This window comes from Monodelphis domestica, chromosome 2 (assembly GCF_027887165.1).
Source record: "Monodelphis domestica isolate mMonDom1 chromosome 2, mMonDom1.pri, whole genome shotgun sequence".
In the NCBI taxonomy this organism is placed as follows: Eukaryota; Metazoa; Chordata; class Mammalia; order Didelphimorphia; family Didelphidae; genus Monodelphis; species Monodelphis domestica.
In genome coordinates this window covers 135,812,705-135,826,314 of record NC_077228.1, presented here as the reverse complement: position 1 = coordinate 135,826,314, position 13,610 = coordinate 135,812,705, and the positions used below count along the sequence as shown (strand labels likewise).

The following is a 13,610-nucleotide window of genomic DNA, read 5'->3' as shown; positions in this document are numbered from 1 at the left end:
ATGGATCCCAAAACATTCAACTTCTCCAATCATTGCAAAAAACCATACAGAAAAAAATCATCCATGGTAATGAGAGGAATTGGCATAAATAATTGAAATCCAAAACTACTTCCCAGAACTCATTTTAACAATTAGTTTCAACTTCCTCTCAATATCAGAGATGATAGCAAGGGACAACACTCTTTGATTTGATTTTCACTTCATTCCTCTTTTCCTGTCCATCCTCCAATAGAAATTTTAACACTAGTGAAAAGAAAGTAAGCCAGCCAAATTAGGATTCTGTTTTGATTTTTGGTACACTACTGGCTGCCAGTGGTCCAAAGGCTGAATATGGAAGCGACATCTGGGGAGCAAAGTTATATTGTCCACAGGTAAAAAGCTTTACTACTGATTTAGAATAAAATTTAATACAAACCTTAAATAGATCCCGGACACTAAACATGTAGTGACACTTAGCTGGGGTTGGTAAGAGATTCTGGCAAACATTATAATATATAGAGAGGGAAAGAGCTGCCAATTGCTGCCTACATTTCTGAACATCAGAGAGGAAGGAATTTTGGTGTAAGTGTATTCCCAGATGAGCCTGAAAAACGAAATTGTTGTGATCAATATTTTTAAAATATTTAAGTATTCCTTAGCTATGACTCCTGCAGATTTGGGCATTATAACATTAATAGAGAGTATAAAGTCTATCAAAAATGCCTGTAGTCACTATATAGTGGCCAACCAGGAATATCTCTCTATTTGTTGGGTGCGTGTGTCTTGGTTGGAGTTGGTGATGACTTAGTGTTTTGCCTTGCTTCTTCACTCTAGCTACCACTTGGGTAGAGCATCCAAGACTTTGTGAGTAAAAGGGAAGAAAGTGGCAGTGTATTTTGGTTGATGATAGTTGAGTATCACCCAGGGGGACTGTTATGGCTTACTGCTTTGCCCTCTTACTTTATTGCAATAACAGGAAGTTACAAAAGGAGTTTGACATCTTAGGATTTGTAAGGTAACTTAATGACCACCTTAAATTCTTAAATGCCACTTTCCCTGAAGTATTGTCAGCTAGGTAAGAAAAGTACCAGGCTTCCCCCAGAAGTTTCAGTCTGATTGTGAGAATTCTCTAGGGTCTGGGGATCATGGTCAGATGTATTTTATATCTACTTCTATATAGTCTCAACCGTGTGCATGGAAGTCCCTTCTGACCCACTGGTTCCCCAGCATATGCTCTAAAGGGCAGCATAAGGTGATTCGACTGGTTCTTCAGTTTTAGTTAATACCTAGGTTCTTTTTCTTATAAATGAAGTGTTTCAAAATATTAAGGAGAGGTCAGAACAATAACAGACATACAGGAGGAAATAAAATAAATTACAAGAATAGCACACATTCATGGGATTAAATTTTACAAAGCCCTTTCCTCAAGATAAGCTCCTGAAGCAGTCAATGCAAATACTATTATCTTCAATTTTACTCATTAGAAAACTGAAGCTCAGAAAAGATGAAATGTCTTACTCAGTAGTGTGCTAATTAACTGGATTTTGATCTAAGTTTTTTAAAACTAATTACATTAATAGAAATTCAACACTTTCCACTTCAGCCTAAATGCCTCTCTTAGTAATGTCTGATGGCATTTTTCTTTAAATGATAGCAGTTTTAAACTTTATATCCCTTCCCACTCTCCTGTTTTCTTAGTCTACACAGAAACCTTTTAATTTCTATTAACTTTTTTCATTCATTACCTGGAGAATAGTATATAAGGCAAATTGTGGAGGATGAGGCATTAATAGTATGAAAAAGTGTTTGAGGAGACGTGGACTGATATCAGTTTTCCCACCAGGTGGAATACCACAAGCTGCAACCAGAGAGATATCTTGAACATTCTGTGAGAAACAGAAAGAAAGATTAACCAGTAGGTAGTAATGCAGACATTGATCTCTGAGTTTACAAGATAGAGCAGATCAAGAGATGGATGAGAGGTTCAGAAAAGACAAGACACCTGATCCTGGGAAGAGACCACCTCTTTCTTTGGCCTTGATGCACCATGGACAGGATTATGGGAATATCTGAAATCTTGGCAACAGTTTCATTTAACACATTATTTACAGAAATGTTACTTATGAGATTGATTCTCTCTCCACTGGTCTGATACATCTGTTTATTGGCGACTCATTAGGGTATAAGAGTATTATAACAACATCCTAGTCATAAGACTAACCAGCTAATTTCAGTCAATGAAAATCCATTAAGTGCACATTACATGCTAGATTCTGAGGATATAAATATAGATGTACAACAGACCCTGCCTACTTTCTGGGTGCTTATGGGTAAATGATGGGAAAGGACAAATAACTTTAAGTTAAAGTAAAATAAGGGCAAGGGGAGGGGCCCAGATGCTATGAGAAATCTGAGAAGGGAGGAGATTATCATTTCAGGAGTGAGGAAAGGGGAAAAGGGGGAATTAGGAAAGGCTTTATTCATGACAAATTTCTTTTCCTTTGATTCCATAATTAGGGAACTGCCATAATGTCACACTTTGGTTTTCCTAACTAGATTTTTCTATAGAGAAAAGAATGAGGCAATTAATTGAATGAAAAGAACATTCTCATTCTTTGTGTATAAAAGATAATTATCTTATTATTTTAACATGTTAATTTTAATGATAACTGATAAATTACCATTCTGATGCAAATTAATCTTTTATAAATGTGAGTAGCGAGAGTCATTCTTTCTAGGGCTTGGTAATAAACCATGACCTACTCATGCCCACCACCCATTTTTTGGTAGCCTAAAACTCTCATGCTCACTATATGCCTTTTGGTAGCCTATACTTTAATTCTTCAGAGACTAAAGTATTCCTTACTTGCAGTCACCTAGCTCCACTGGAGGCTGAAGAAATGGGTCTTTCAAAAAATTTTGGATTATTAAAACATGATAGTCTTCAAATTGCAATGCAACTTATTCTTGTCCTATTTAATTCAGTTCGTTGTCCAGTCTACATGGGAAAACAGTCTCCTACATAGGAAGCTCCTAAGAATAATAACCTTTTAAAACAAATCCTTATCTTCTATCTTAGAATAAACCCTGTATATTATAGAAGAGCAGTAAGGGTTAGGCAATTGGGGTTAAGTGCTTTGCCCAGGGTCACACAACTAAGAAATGTCTGAGGCCATATTTGAACCCAGGACCTCCCATCTGTAGATCTGGCTCTCTATTCAGTAAATCACCTAGCTGCCTCAGTTTTGGAGACACAAAAGAGAAAGAAGATTTCTGAATAATAATACAGCTGCACAAGAAATTCCTTATCTAAAAATTAAGCTTTTAAAATACATTCAAAGAATGTGGAAGTAAAGGCAGGTAACAAGATGAATATAAAATCAAGAGAGAATAATGTCAGAAGTGCTAACACTGGTGAAGAAAGCTAAAGACAATAAAAAGGAAAATAAAAAAAGCTATTTTAGGCAAAAGGGGAAGTTCAACAAAATGAAGGCTAAATGGTTCAACTCTCATTTTGCTTGTTTTCTCTGCCAAGTAAGAAGAGTTTTAGAGGAGAAAGTAGGGATAAAAAAAATGACCAATAGGGAATGTAAACTTAAAATAATATGGAAGTGATGATATGAATATCTTCCTGTCCTCAATGAGTTCAAGTCATCTGGCATAGATGAACTCTTCCCCATAGATTTTGAAAAGCAACAATAATAGACAGTGGTGAATGTGATTGCTTAGAAAATCAGTCAATGCTTTTTGAAGATGGTACAGAGTGGGCAAGGAAGACTCTAGAAAGATAATAGGGGATGGAGGAAAGGAATAACCCTTTATATAGTGCCTACTATATGCCAGATGTGAAGAACTTTACAAATTTTGTCTCATTGGAGATAATGCCCTGTGAGGTAAATTATCCCCATTTAGCAATTAAATTAATTGAGGCAGGGACAGCCAGGTAGTACAGAAGATAAGAGAGCCAGGCTTGGAGTCAAGAGAACCTAGTTTTAAATCTGATATCAGACATTTTCTAGCTATGTGACTCTGGACAAGTCACTTAACCCCAGTTGCTTAACCCAGTGTGCTCTTCTGCCTTAGAACCAATATTGATTCTAATACAGAAGGTAAGGGTTAAAACTAAAGTTGATTAAAGAAAACAGGTTCAGTGACTTGCCCAGAATCACACAGCTATTAAAGTAAGTGTATGAGGCTCATTTTGAACTTGGGTCTTTCCAGCTCCGGGTCTAGTGCTCTATCCATTTAGCCACCAGTTGCCTCATACAGCATCAGAGATTTAGACTGGTCCTTAGAAATAATATGGTTCAATTTCATGTTATAGATGAGAAAACTGAGGGTCACAAATATTAAATAACTTGCTCAATGTCACATAGGAAACAGTAGATTGGGATTTAAAAATACAGGTCCTCTGCTTCATGATCCAGTATTCTTTCCATTATACTAGACTGGTTCCTTCCAGATTTGACAAGATTCTAGATATATTATTTTTGAAAGACATTATTAATGGGCAGCATAGCTCATTGAATAGAGGCCCCATCTTGGATCTAGAAAGACTGGGTTCAAATTTAGCCTCTGATACAAATAATAGCTGTGCAATCATGGATCATCATTTAATCTCTCAATACTCCAGGCATCTCTCAAAAATTTTAAGTTATAGATGAATTGTTGACTCGTAGAGTAATAGGTCTCATTGGGAATTTTCCAAAACTTAGAAAATCACTGGTCTAGACCAAAAAAAAAATAAAAGCATGATTAAGGAACCGCTCAAAAGGAGAATAGTGATTGCAAGGAGTCAACATGGCTTCACTGAACTAACTTAATTTGTCTTTTTTGAGAGATATGTATTAAACTGGTAGATCAGAGAAATACGGCAAATGCAATTACTTAGCTTCAGTACTTAGTTTTTCATGCTATTTTTGTGTAAAATATGGAGGGATGTGGGTTAGGTGCTGGTTGGATTCATAAATGGTTGAACAGGTATATAGCCCTTGATGGTTTAATGGTTTAATGACAATTTGGAAGGAGCTCTCCTGTGGAGTGACCCAGGGATCTTTACTTGGTTCCATACTGTTTAACACCTTTTTTCTCAATGATTTGGAAAAAGGCATAGATGAAATCCTTAACAAATACACAGATGACACAAAGCTTGGAGGAATACCTAACCCATTGTATAATAGGGTTGCCCAGGTTCATCAGCTAGAAAGTCTCAAGCCATAATTGAACCCTGGACCTCCTGTTTCTATGGCTGGCATTCTATCTACGGAACCTCCTAGTTGCCCTTTGGAATAATGTTCTGATCACTTGTCAACTCGTAATAGGGATTTCTTTATCAGTTTGTTTCTAAAGTTTGTTCCAGTTCTCAAATTCTGTGTTGCATTTTGATAAGCTGAATAGGATTGAGAACATGCAGACAGGGGCATCCTATATGGTGAAGCACCTCAACTTCACATATGAAGACCTTTTCCAGGAAATAGGGATGATTCATAGGGAGAAAAGAAGACTTAGGAAGGGCACAATAACTCTCATCAAGTATTTGAAGGACTGGTAGGTGGAAGACTTAATTACTTGTACTGTTTGTCCCCAGAGAGAAGTAGGAGAAATGGATGAAAGATAAACTTAGGCTGGAGATAAGGAAAAGTTTCTGACAATTAGAGCTGTCAAAACTAGAATGGGTGGCTTTGTGAGGCAGTGGGTTTTCCATCACTTGCAGTCTTGAAGATTGGATGCTGCTGCAGACACCCCTTCCCACTCTGAGAGTCTGTGATTCTTAAATGACTTCTATATCTGTTATCATTTGCTTCCTTCCAGGCTGTTATGAGAGTCAGTTCCATTTTAAATGGTGTCATTTGGAACTTGATATGTCTATTTTGCATGTGAATGATCCACAGACATGACGCTCCTACGTAATCTACAAGTCTTCAATCTCTTTTCTTTTTGGATCCTGAACTTTATTTCCCAACATAGCTTTGGTCAAGACTTGTCCAGGATCACACAGTCAGTATGTGGGACTTGAGACCAGATGATCTTGATTTGAAAACCAATTCTCTATCCATTATGCCATGTTGTCCCATTAATAAATATAAGTAAGCAGTGCTTATAATGAGCATAAGTAAAGAGACCACTGTGAAAATTATTACACTGAACTGAAAGCATCAAAGTGCACATTGACAGATTGGAGGACTTTACTAAGTTCTTCGTCAATTTTTCCTGTTTTTCTTTGTCTTGCACCCTGATGAATCATTATGTAACATCACATGCCAATATCATTGTTCATTGGTAATTTTGCTCAGTTCAAGAGCCACCTTCTGCCTGAAGCCTTTCCCGATCCCCCTGGCTACATGAGCTCTCCCTTCATTCCATCAGAATCTGTATTCATTTTGTACAGGTTTATCCGTAAACTTGCTGTCTTACTCCATTTTAATATGAGCTCTTTGAGGTCAGGAATGGTTAACATGAATTCCCAGAGCTCAGCACAAAACCTGGCAGATAGAAAGAATTTCATAAATGTTTCTTGACTGATAAGTTCAATTTTAGTTTCTCAAAGAAAATAAGGTAGTATAATTTCTCCAACTGCTGCTTTTAAGGGGGCACATGACAAGGGCTTGGGGAAGGGAATGACATTTGAATTTTAACACAGAGGGCTTTGAAATAAAATAGCTTTTAGCAAAATTAAGTTCAGAGAGATATAACAATGAGAATACTAGTGGTATTTGAATCTTATTTTTTAAAAATAACTACAATCTGTTTAGAGATAATGAAAATAATTTCTCAAGGAAATATCTGTTTGGAAAGTGTTTTCATTTTGCAATATGTACTTCTGAAAATTCAATATCAATGGACTTGAAAAGCAGCAGACATACCAATTAAAAAAAAATCTGTCCTCTCATATTTTTGTTAGGCATTCCTTGCATATAATAAATGATACATTTGACAAAAATTACCATTAGTTGATTTATACAGTAAAATAATCAATACTATGGAGGCAGGGTATGTTTTTATTTGATTTTAACTGGAATTTTAACTTGCTCACAACCTATTTTCATTTAATCTGGCAATTTGCTTTAAGATACTGGAGTAACAGATTTATTTAATTTGCAAAATTAATTGGCATGGTTGAATTTGAATCTTCTGGTTTTGCTGAAAACAACAATTTGATTATCATTCTTATATTATATATATATATATGCAACATCTGGCTATCTATACAGCTGAGCTACCTCAGATCCTTATGTTATTAAAAATCATTACAAATATTTAGCTCATTGTTAAACAGTAATATTTTATGATCAACAAAACTAAAAAATGGTTCATACCTTCCATGTAAGTTGTTCAGTATTATAAAATCCTTCTAAATCTAATAATTGCCTGATGAGTTCCAAGGGTGGTTGTGCCCCATATGGCTCTGGCACTGGGGTATTCAGATCATCAATAAATATTAGCACCTTTTGGGGAAAAAAACAAACACAATTAATAATCATTTAATGCTTCACTCCTTTTAAACGATTAAATCATTGTGATAATTAAATATAATATAATTAAAAATCATATTTTATGGTAAAAATTCATTTAAAAATTGACTAGCTTGACTTTCTCTGTATTTTTTTTAAACCCTTACCTTCTGTCTTGGAGTCAATACTGTGTATTGGCTCCAAGGCAGAAGAGTGGTAAGGGCTAGGCAATGGGGGTCAAGTGACTTGCCCAGGGTCACACAGCTAGGAAGTGGCTGAGGCTGGATTTGAACCTAGGACCTCCCATCTCTAGGCCTGACTCTCAATCCACTGAGCTACCCAGCTGCCCCCTCTTTTTAAAAAAATCCTTACTTTATAACTTAGAATTGACACTAAGTTTTGATTTTGAGGCAGAAGAGTGATAGGATATAAACAACTGGGACTAAGTGATATGAGGCCATATTTGAACCCAGAACCTCCATCTTTTGGCCTGAAACCACCCACAGGCCCTTCTGTGTACTTTCCTTTAGAGTAGACAGATAGCAGCCAGGTAATGCAGTTGTATTAAACTCAAATAGATTGGTGTGGGCTGCATATTGACTTAGAAAACCATAAATTAATATTCCCTATTTTAAATTATATTTTAATTTATTTTATTAAATATTTTCCAATTAAAATTCAATGTGTATCTGGGAAATACTCAGTAATGTCAGGGGTCCCCATTGAGCTGTGAGGTGTAGTTGTTATAACTTCAGGAATTAGGAAGACCTTATTTTAGACACTTCATTGGATATATGACCTTGGGCAAGTCACTTTTAGCCTCTCTCAGCCTCAGTTTCTTCATTTGTAAAAGAATAATCATAGCACCTATTTCACAGGGTTGTTATGAGGATCAAATGGAATGCTATATGCGAAGTACACTGTAAACCTTAGAGCCAAATATGTTAGCTATTATTATTAGTATGATTGTGAAAATATAGGTTAAAATTGAAATTTTATAGATATTGGATAATAGAAATCATTCTATAAAATACAAATTCAGCCATCCTTTATTTATTTATATTTGTTTACTGCCTTTTTTTTAAACCCTCACCTTCCATCTTGGAATCAATAGTGTGTATTGCTTCCAAAGCAGAAGAGTGGTAAGGACGAGGCAATGGGGGTTAAGTGACTTGACCAGGGTCACACAGCTGGGAAGTGTCTGAGACCACATTTGAACCCAGGACCTCCTGTCTCTAGACCTGGCTCTCAATCCACTGAGCTACCCAGCTGCCCCCTATTGAGTTTTTAAAAATCTTTACCTTCTGCCTTAGTATTGATTCTAAGACAGAAGGGAGGCAAGTAAGCAAGTGCAGTTGAGTGACTTGCACAGGGTCACACAGCTTTTATAGATATTGAAAAATAGCATTCTTTGAAATTGAAACTCAGTCATCCTTAATTAATTAATTAATTTATATTTTATTTGTTTTACAAATCCTTAGCTTCTTTCTGTCTTAGGATCAATTCAAAGACACAAGAGCAGTAAGGGCTAGGCAATTGGGGTTAAAAGACTTGCCCAGAGTCACCCAGCCAGATTTGATCCTGACTCTAGGTCTGGTGCTCTATCCACTGTGCTCCCCAGCTGCCCCCATTCTTTCTTTATTTTTTAAAAATTTATTTATTTATGCAATTTAGAACACTATTCCTTGAAGACAAGGATCCTCCCAGCCTTCTGGTCACTGATGCACAATGCCACTGGGTATTACATATGTCCTTGATCAAAATCTATCCCCATCCTTTATTTAAATAGGATAATTAGTGGATCCAAGGACAGATAGCTTGAAAAAAAATCTGTTATCTATGGGCAGAACTACTTGCCAGATAAAGATGACCTAACTATAGATTAAGTAGGAATTTTAACACACAATGAGAGGAAAATAAAATTATGTCCTTAAGTCATTTCTGCAGCTTTTCATGTGAAAAATAATCAAAATTTTTTTTTAAATTGGACCTATGGTTTTAATGATATTGGGAACTCCCAGGTGAGGAAATTACTCTACCAATCAGATCCACACTTGATCTTCCACTTGAAGCAGAAAGAGGTGGACTTCCAGACAGGAAAGGCTTATCCTCAAATCTGGTGTGTGATCATAGTTATGTATAAATTAAGGGTTAAAGGTTCTGGCACAATCAGCCCACATTCTATATACAATGAAACATAATTGTGTCTGTGTGATATATGCAGAGCTCTGTGATCCTGAACACATAAACCTTAATTTCTCAGGGCTCTGGGCCACTCTATAAGGCAAAGTGAAAAAAAAATCAAGATAAAGTCAGTTGAGCTGGAAGAGAATTGTTCCACTATTAGCTCACATAATTAATAACTTCCTATTTTAGTTATTTGTGCTACCGAGGAAATCACGTCAACGTTTTGTACTCTAAAATGTTGTTGCCCTGAAACGCACCTCCATCACCCTGCCTTAGTTGCGGCTCTCTTTAGTTATCTGTCACAAAGCATTATTATTTATTCAACAAATAGTTCTCGAGAGCTCTTGCTCTGTGAAAGTACAATTCTTAGTCTCTTGTGTGCTTGCTACGTACCTAATGTGTAGAATCTTCAATTCAGGTTGGAATGATGATAGAATTTAATTCCGACACTCAATTTCATCGACTCTTCTCCAATTCTTTCCTTTTTGCTTTGGATCCAGCCACGAGAGTTAGTTTTAATTCTGCACTGGTTTGGGCAGTGGCCAGCTTCAGACAGCCCATGAAGGGACTCATAGCCGCCATGGGAAGATTCAGTCAGATCATGGATAAAATGCCTTTGCCTCCAAGCATAATGAGTGTTTTTCCAAGGGATCTCCAGTTGTCTGAAGGCAGAGGTGGGACTGATACTCTTGGGGTTGTCCCGGTACATCACCATGTGAAAGGATGACTCTGAGCCACTTGGGTGACATTTTTTGTCCCAAATACTTATAAAGCAAGAGTTTGTTGAGTTCCAGGAAGCCCATCTTTTTGATATTTAAACCAATCGATCCAGGGATCACTATTCCTTTTCCATCCTTCTACCGAGTCACATTTACAAGAAGAAAAAGATGGTGGTGGGGGAAAAAAAAGCACCAGCAGAGGCAATCCAGACATGCACCTTCAATTAGAGAGCTTTCCCTTCTATTATGCACTCTCACTCCAAATTCTTAGTCTGCTCATTAGAAGTAGAGCTTCTTGGAAATAATAATCATAGCAGCTAGCATTCATGTACAACTTTATGGTTTGCAAAAAAATGTTTTTATAAAAGTATTATTTCATTTGATCCTCACAGCAATGCTGAAAGGTAGGTGCTATTATTATCCCCATTTTACAGATGAGGAATCTGAGACCAATAGAGGTTAAGTGATTTGCCCACAGCTAGTAAGCATCTGAGGTAGAATCTGAACTCAGGTTTTCCAGTATCCAGACCCAGTGCTCTGTAATTGCTTTTTTTAAATACTTTTTTTCATCTTTATTTTTTATCAAATGGATTTTCTGATGTTTTGAGTTGTTCAGAATCATGTTTTTATTTTATCAATTTCTTTTTACTTACTAACTTCTGTAGGAGCAACTAGAATGGATGCTGAACAAGTCACTCTTCCTCTGTCTGAGTTTCTTTATTTATAACATAAGGATAACAATAACACCAACCTTCCAGGGTTGTTATGAAGATCAAATGAAGTAATAATTGTAAAGTGTTTTAACACAGTGCTTGATACATACAAAGTGCTCCAGAAATGTTAATTATTATTGTTAAAAAAGAAAGACACCAGCCATTTTAGTCTTTAAATGACATTAATTAGGTAATTGGGGAGGGAACTTCTTACCCGGCTAAAATTTGGAGCTCCATAAATATCTTTAGTTTTTCGCATTAATTTCTTAAGAATCATCTCCTGAGTTTTGGCAGCCGTTGTGTTGGCACTAAATTTTATTGTGGACCCAATAATCGTTTCCTCCACTTGAGTTTGTTCAGTTTCCTCTTCTTCCTCTTTTCTCCAATATGACTTTTCTCCAAACCCTAGACACAAATTCACATTGAAATTCTGAGGAAGTGTCTTTGCTCTTCAAACAAAACAGGTTAAGCACCTACTAAGCAAAATACTGTGTTGGATAAATAATTTGCAGTCATAGAAATTGCTGAACTTAGGACCTAGTAGGGGAGATAAGATGTAGACAAAAAACTACAATAGAAAATAAAACCTGATAAGTACCTTAGAGAGGCACAAACAAATTTTTATATTTAAATAATGAAAATAATCCTTCCTGATTTTGGGGATTTGTGAAGGAGATGAAATGGGTTCTTGATCTGGAAGACTGTAAAATTTAAGAAAATGCCAGAATCTGGAATAAAATGAACAAAGGCATATAATAAGGAGGTAGACAAGACTGTCTGGAGGATAAAGTAGGGGAAGTAGAGAGACTTAAGGTTGGGAAAAATGATGAAGGGGAGTGTGTCAGCTTTGGTGGGTCCTATGTGACAGAGTAGAAGTTTGACCTTGATACTACAGGCTACAGAGAGCCATCAAAAGGTTTTGAGGAGGAAAGTGACCATCTAACAGTGACGGGAAGGATGAAGTGGCAAGGGGAGGACACTAAAGGCAGGGGAATCCACTAGGAAACAATTGCAATAGTTCAAGGTGAGAGAAAATGAGGAGTTGGAAAAGTATGGTATCATTACTTCCACACATACTTAGCTCTCTCCTATTCTTAAAAACTTTCCCTTGCTCCTGCCATCCTTTCGAGCTATTTTCCTATTTATCAGTTTCCTTCCTCTGCTAAATTTCTAGGAAGAGACATCTGCATTCTCCTTACTTTCCACCAGTCCCTTATATGAGTGCTTTAGACCCCATCATTATGCTCAGAATGCTTTCCCAAGGTCACCATGAGCTATTCATGGTCAGGCAGAACATTATTTTCTCCCTCTTTGTACTCCCTAACATTTCTATGCCATCACATACTGCTCACCATCTCTTTCTTCTGTGTATGTTGTCCTTCCATGGCTTTCATAACACTAATCTCCTTTGGCCCTCCTCCATTCCCAATCATTCTTTTTCAATACATTTTTGTACAATTCTCATCATATAATACTCCAAGCATATGGGTATATATACATATGTATGGTTAAATATGTGTATATATGTTATATCTAATGTATATACTATATACATTGCAGTATATTAATCTACTATGTGCTATAATATGCATATATACCCAATATATAATCATCATCTATCCATCTATCCATCCATCCATCATCTATCCATCTCTCTCTCTATTTATTAATCTCTGTGTGTCTGCCTGCCTGTCTGTCTATCTATCTGTCTGATTGTCTGTCTGTCTGTCTATCTATCTATCTATCTATCTATCTATCTATCTATCTATCTATCTCTGTCTGCCTGCCTGTATGTCTATCTATCCATCTCTGTCTGTCTGTCTATCTATCTATCTATCTCTGTCTGCCTGCCTGTCTGTCTATCTATCCATCTCTGTCTATCTATCTATCTATCTATCTATCTATCTATCTATCTATCTATCTATCTATCTCTGCCTGCCTGCCTGTCTGTCTATCTATCCATCTCTGTCTATCTATCTATCTATCTATCTATCTATCTATCTATCTATCTATCTATCTCTGTCTGCCTGCCTGTATGTCTATCTATCCATCTCTGTCTGTCTATCTATCTATCTATCTATCTATCTATCTATCTATCTATCTATCTATCTGTCTGTCTATCTATCTATCTATCTATCTTGCTATCTATCTATCTGTCTGCCTGCCTGCCTGTCTGTCTATCCATCTCTGACTGTCTATCTATCTATCTATCTATCTATCTATCTATCTATCTATCTGTCTGTCTGTCTGTCTGTCTGTCTGTCTGTCTATCTATCTATCTATCTATTTATCTATCTATCTATCTCTGTCTGCCTGCCTGTCTGTCTATCCATCTCTGACTGTCTATCTATCTATCTGTCTGTCTGTCGATCTATCCTGTCTGTGTCTGTCTGTCTATCTATCTATGTATCTATGTCTATCTCTCTATCCGTCTTGTTAAAAAGCAAACTCATCATGGGTTCACAGGAACATTGATCTAGATCTGTAGGAAATCTCAGAGTCCAACCACATCTTTTACAGAGAAGTAGAATAGGGCCTTTGGGTCTTAGTTATGGGGAAAC

The 13,610-nt window shown here is 36.6% G+C and overlaps 1 protein-coding gene across 3 annotated transcripts in view; it reads right to left on the bottom strand.

Annotated features, from left to right (window-relative positions):
- DNAH14 (dynein axonemal heavy chain 14) overlaps window positions 1-13,610 on the bottom strand; it is a 433,094-nt gene that overhangs the window by 159,821 nt on the left and 259,663 nt on the right. For all 3 annotated transcript variants that reach the window (XR_008916229.1, XM_056815999.1, XM_056816000.1), the window contains exons 49-52: window positions 11,264-11,454; window positions 7,296-7,424; window positions 1,725-1,865; window positions 416-583 (exon numbers count right to left, since the gene is read on the bottom strand). Coding sequence is in view for 2 of the 3 variants with exons in the window: in XM_056815999.1 (XP_056671977.1) it covers window positions 416-583; window positions 1,725-1,865; window positions 7,296-7,424; window positions 11,264-11,454 (629 nt within the window). In the remaining variant the exon portion in view is untranslated. The remainder of the gene's footprint in view (window positions 1-415; window positions 584-1,724; window positions 1,866-7,295; window positions 7,425-11,263; window positions 11,455-13,610) is intronic.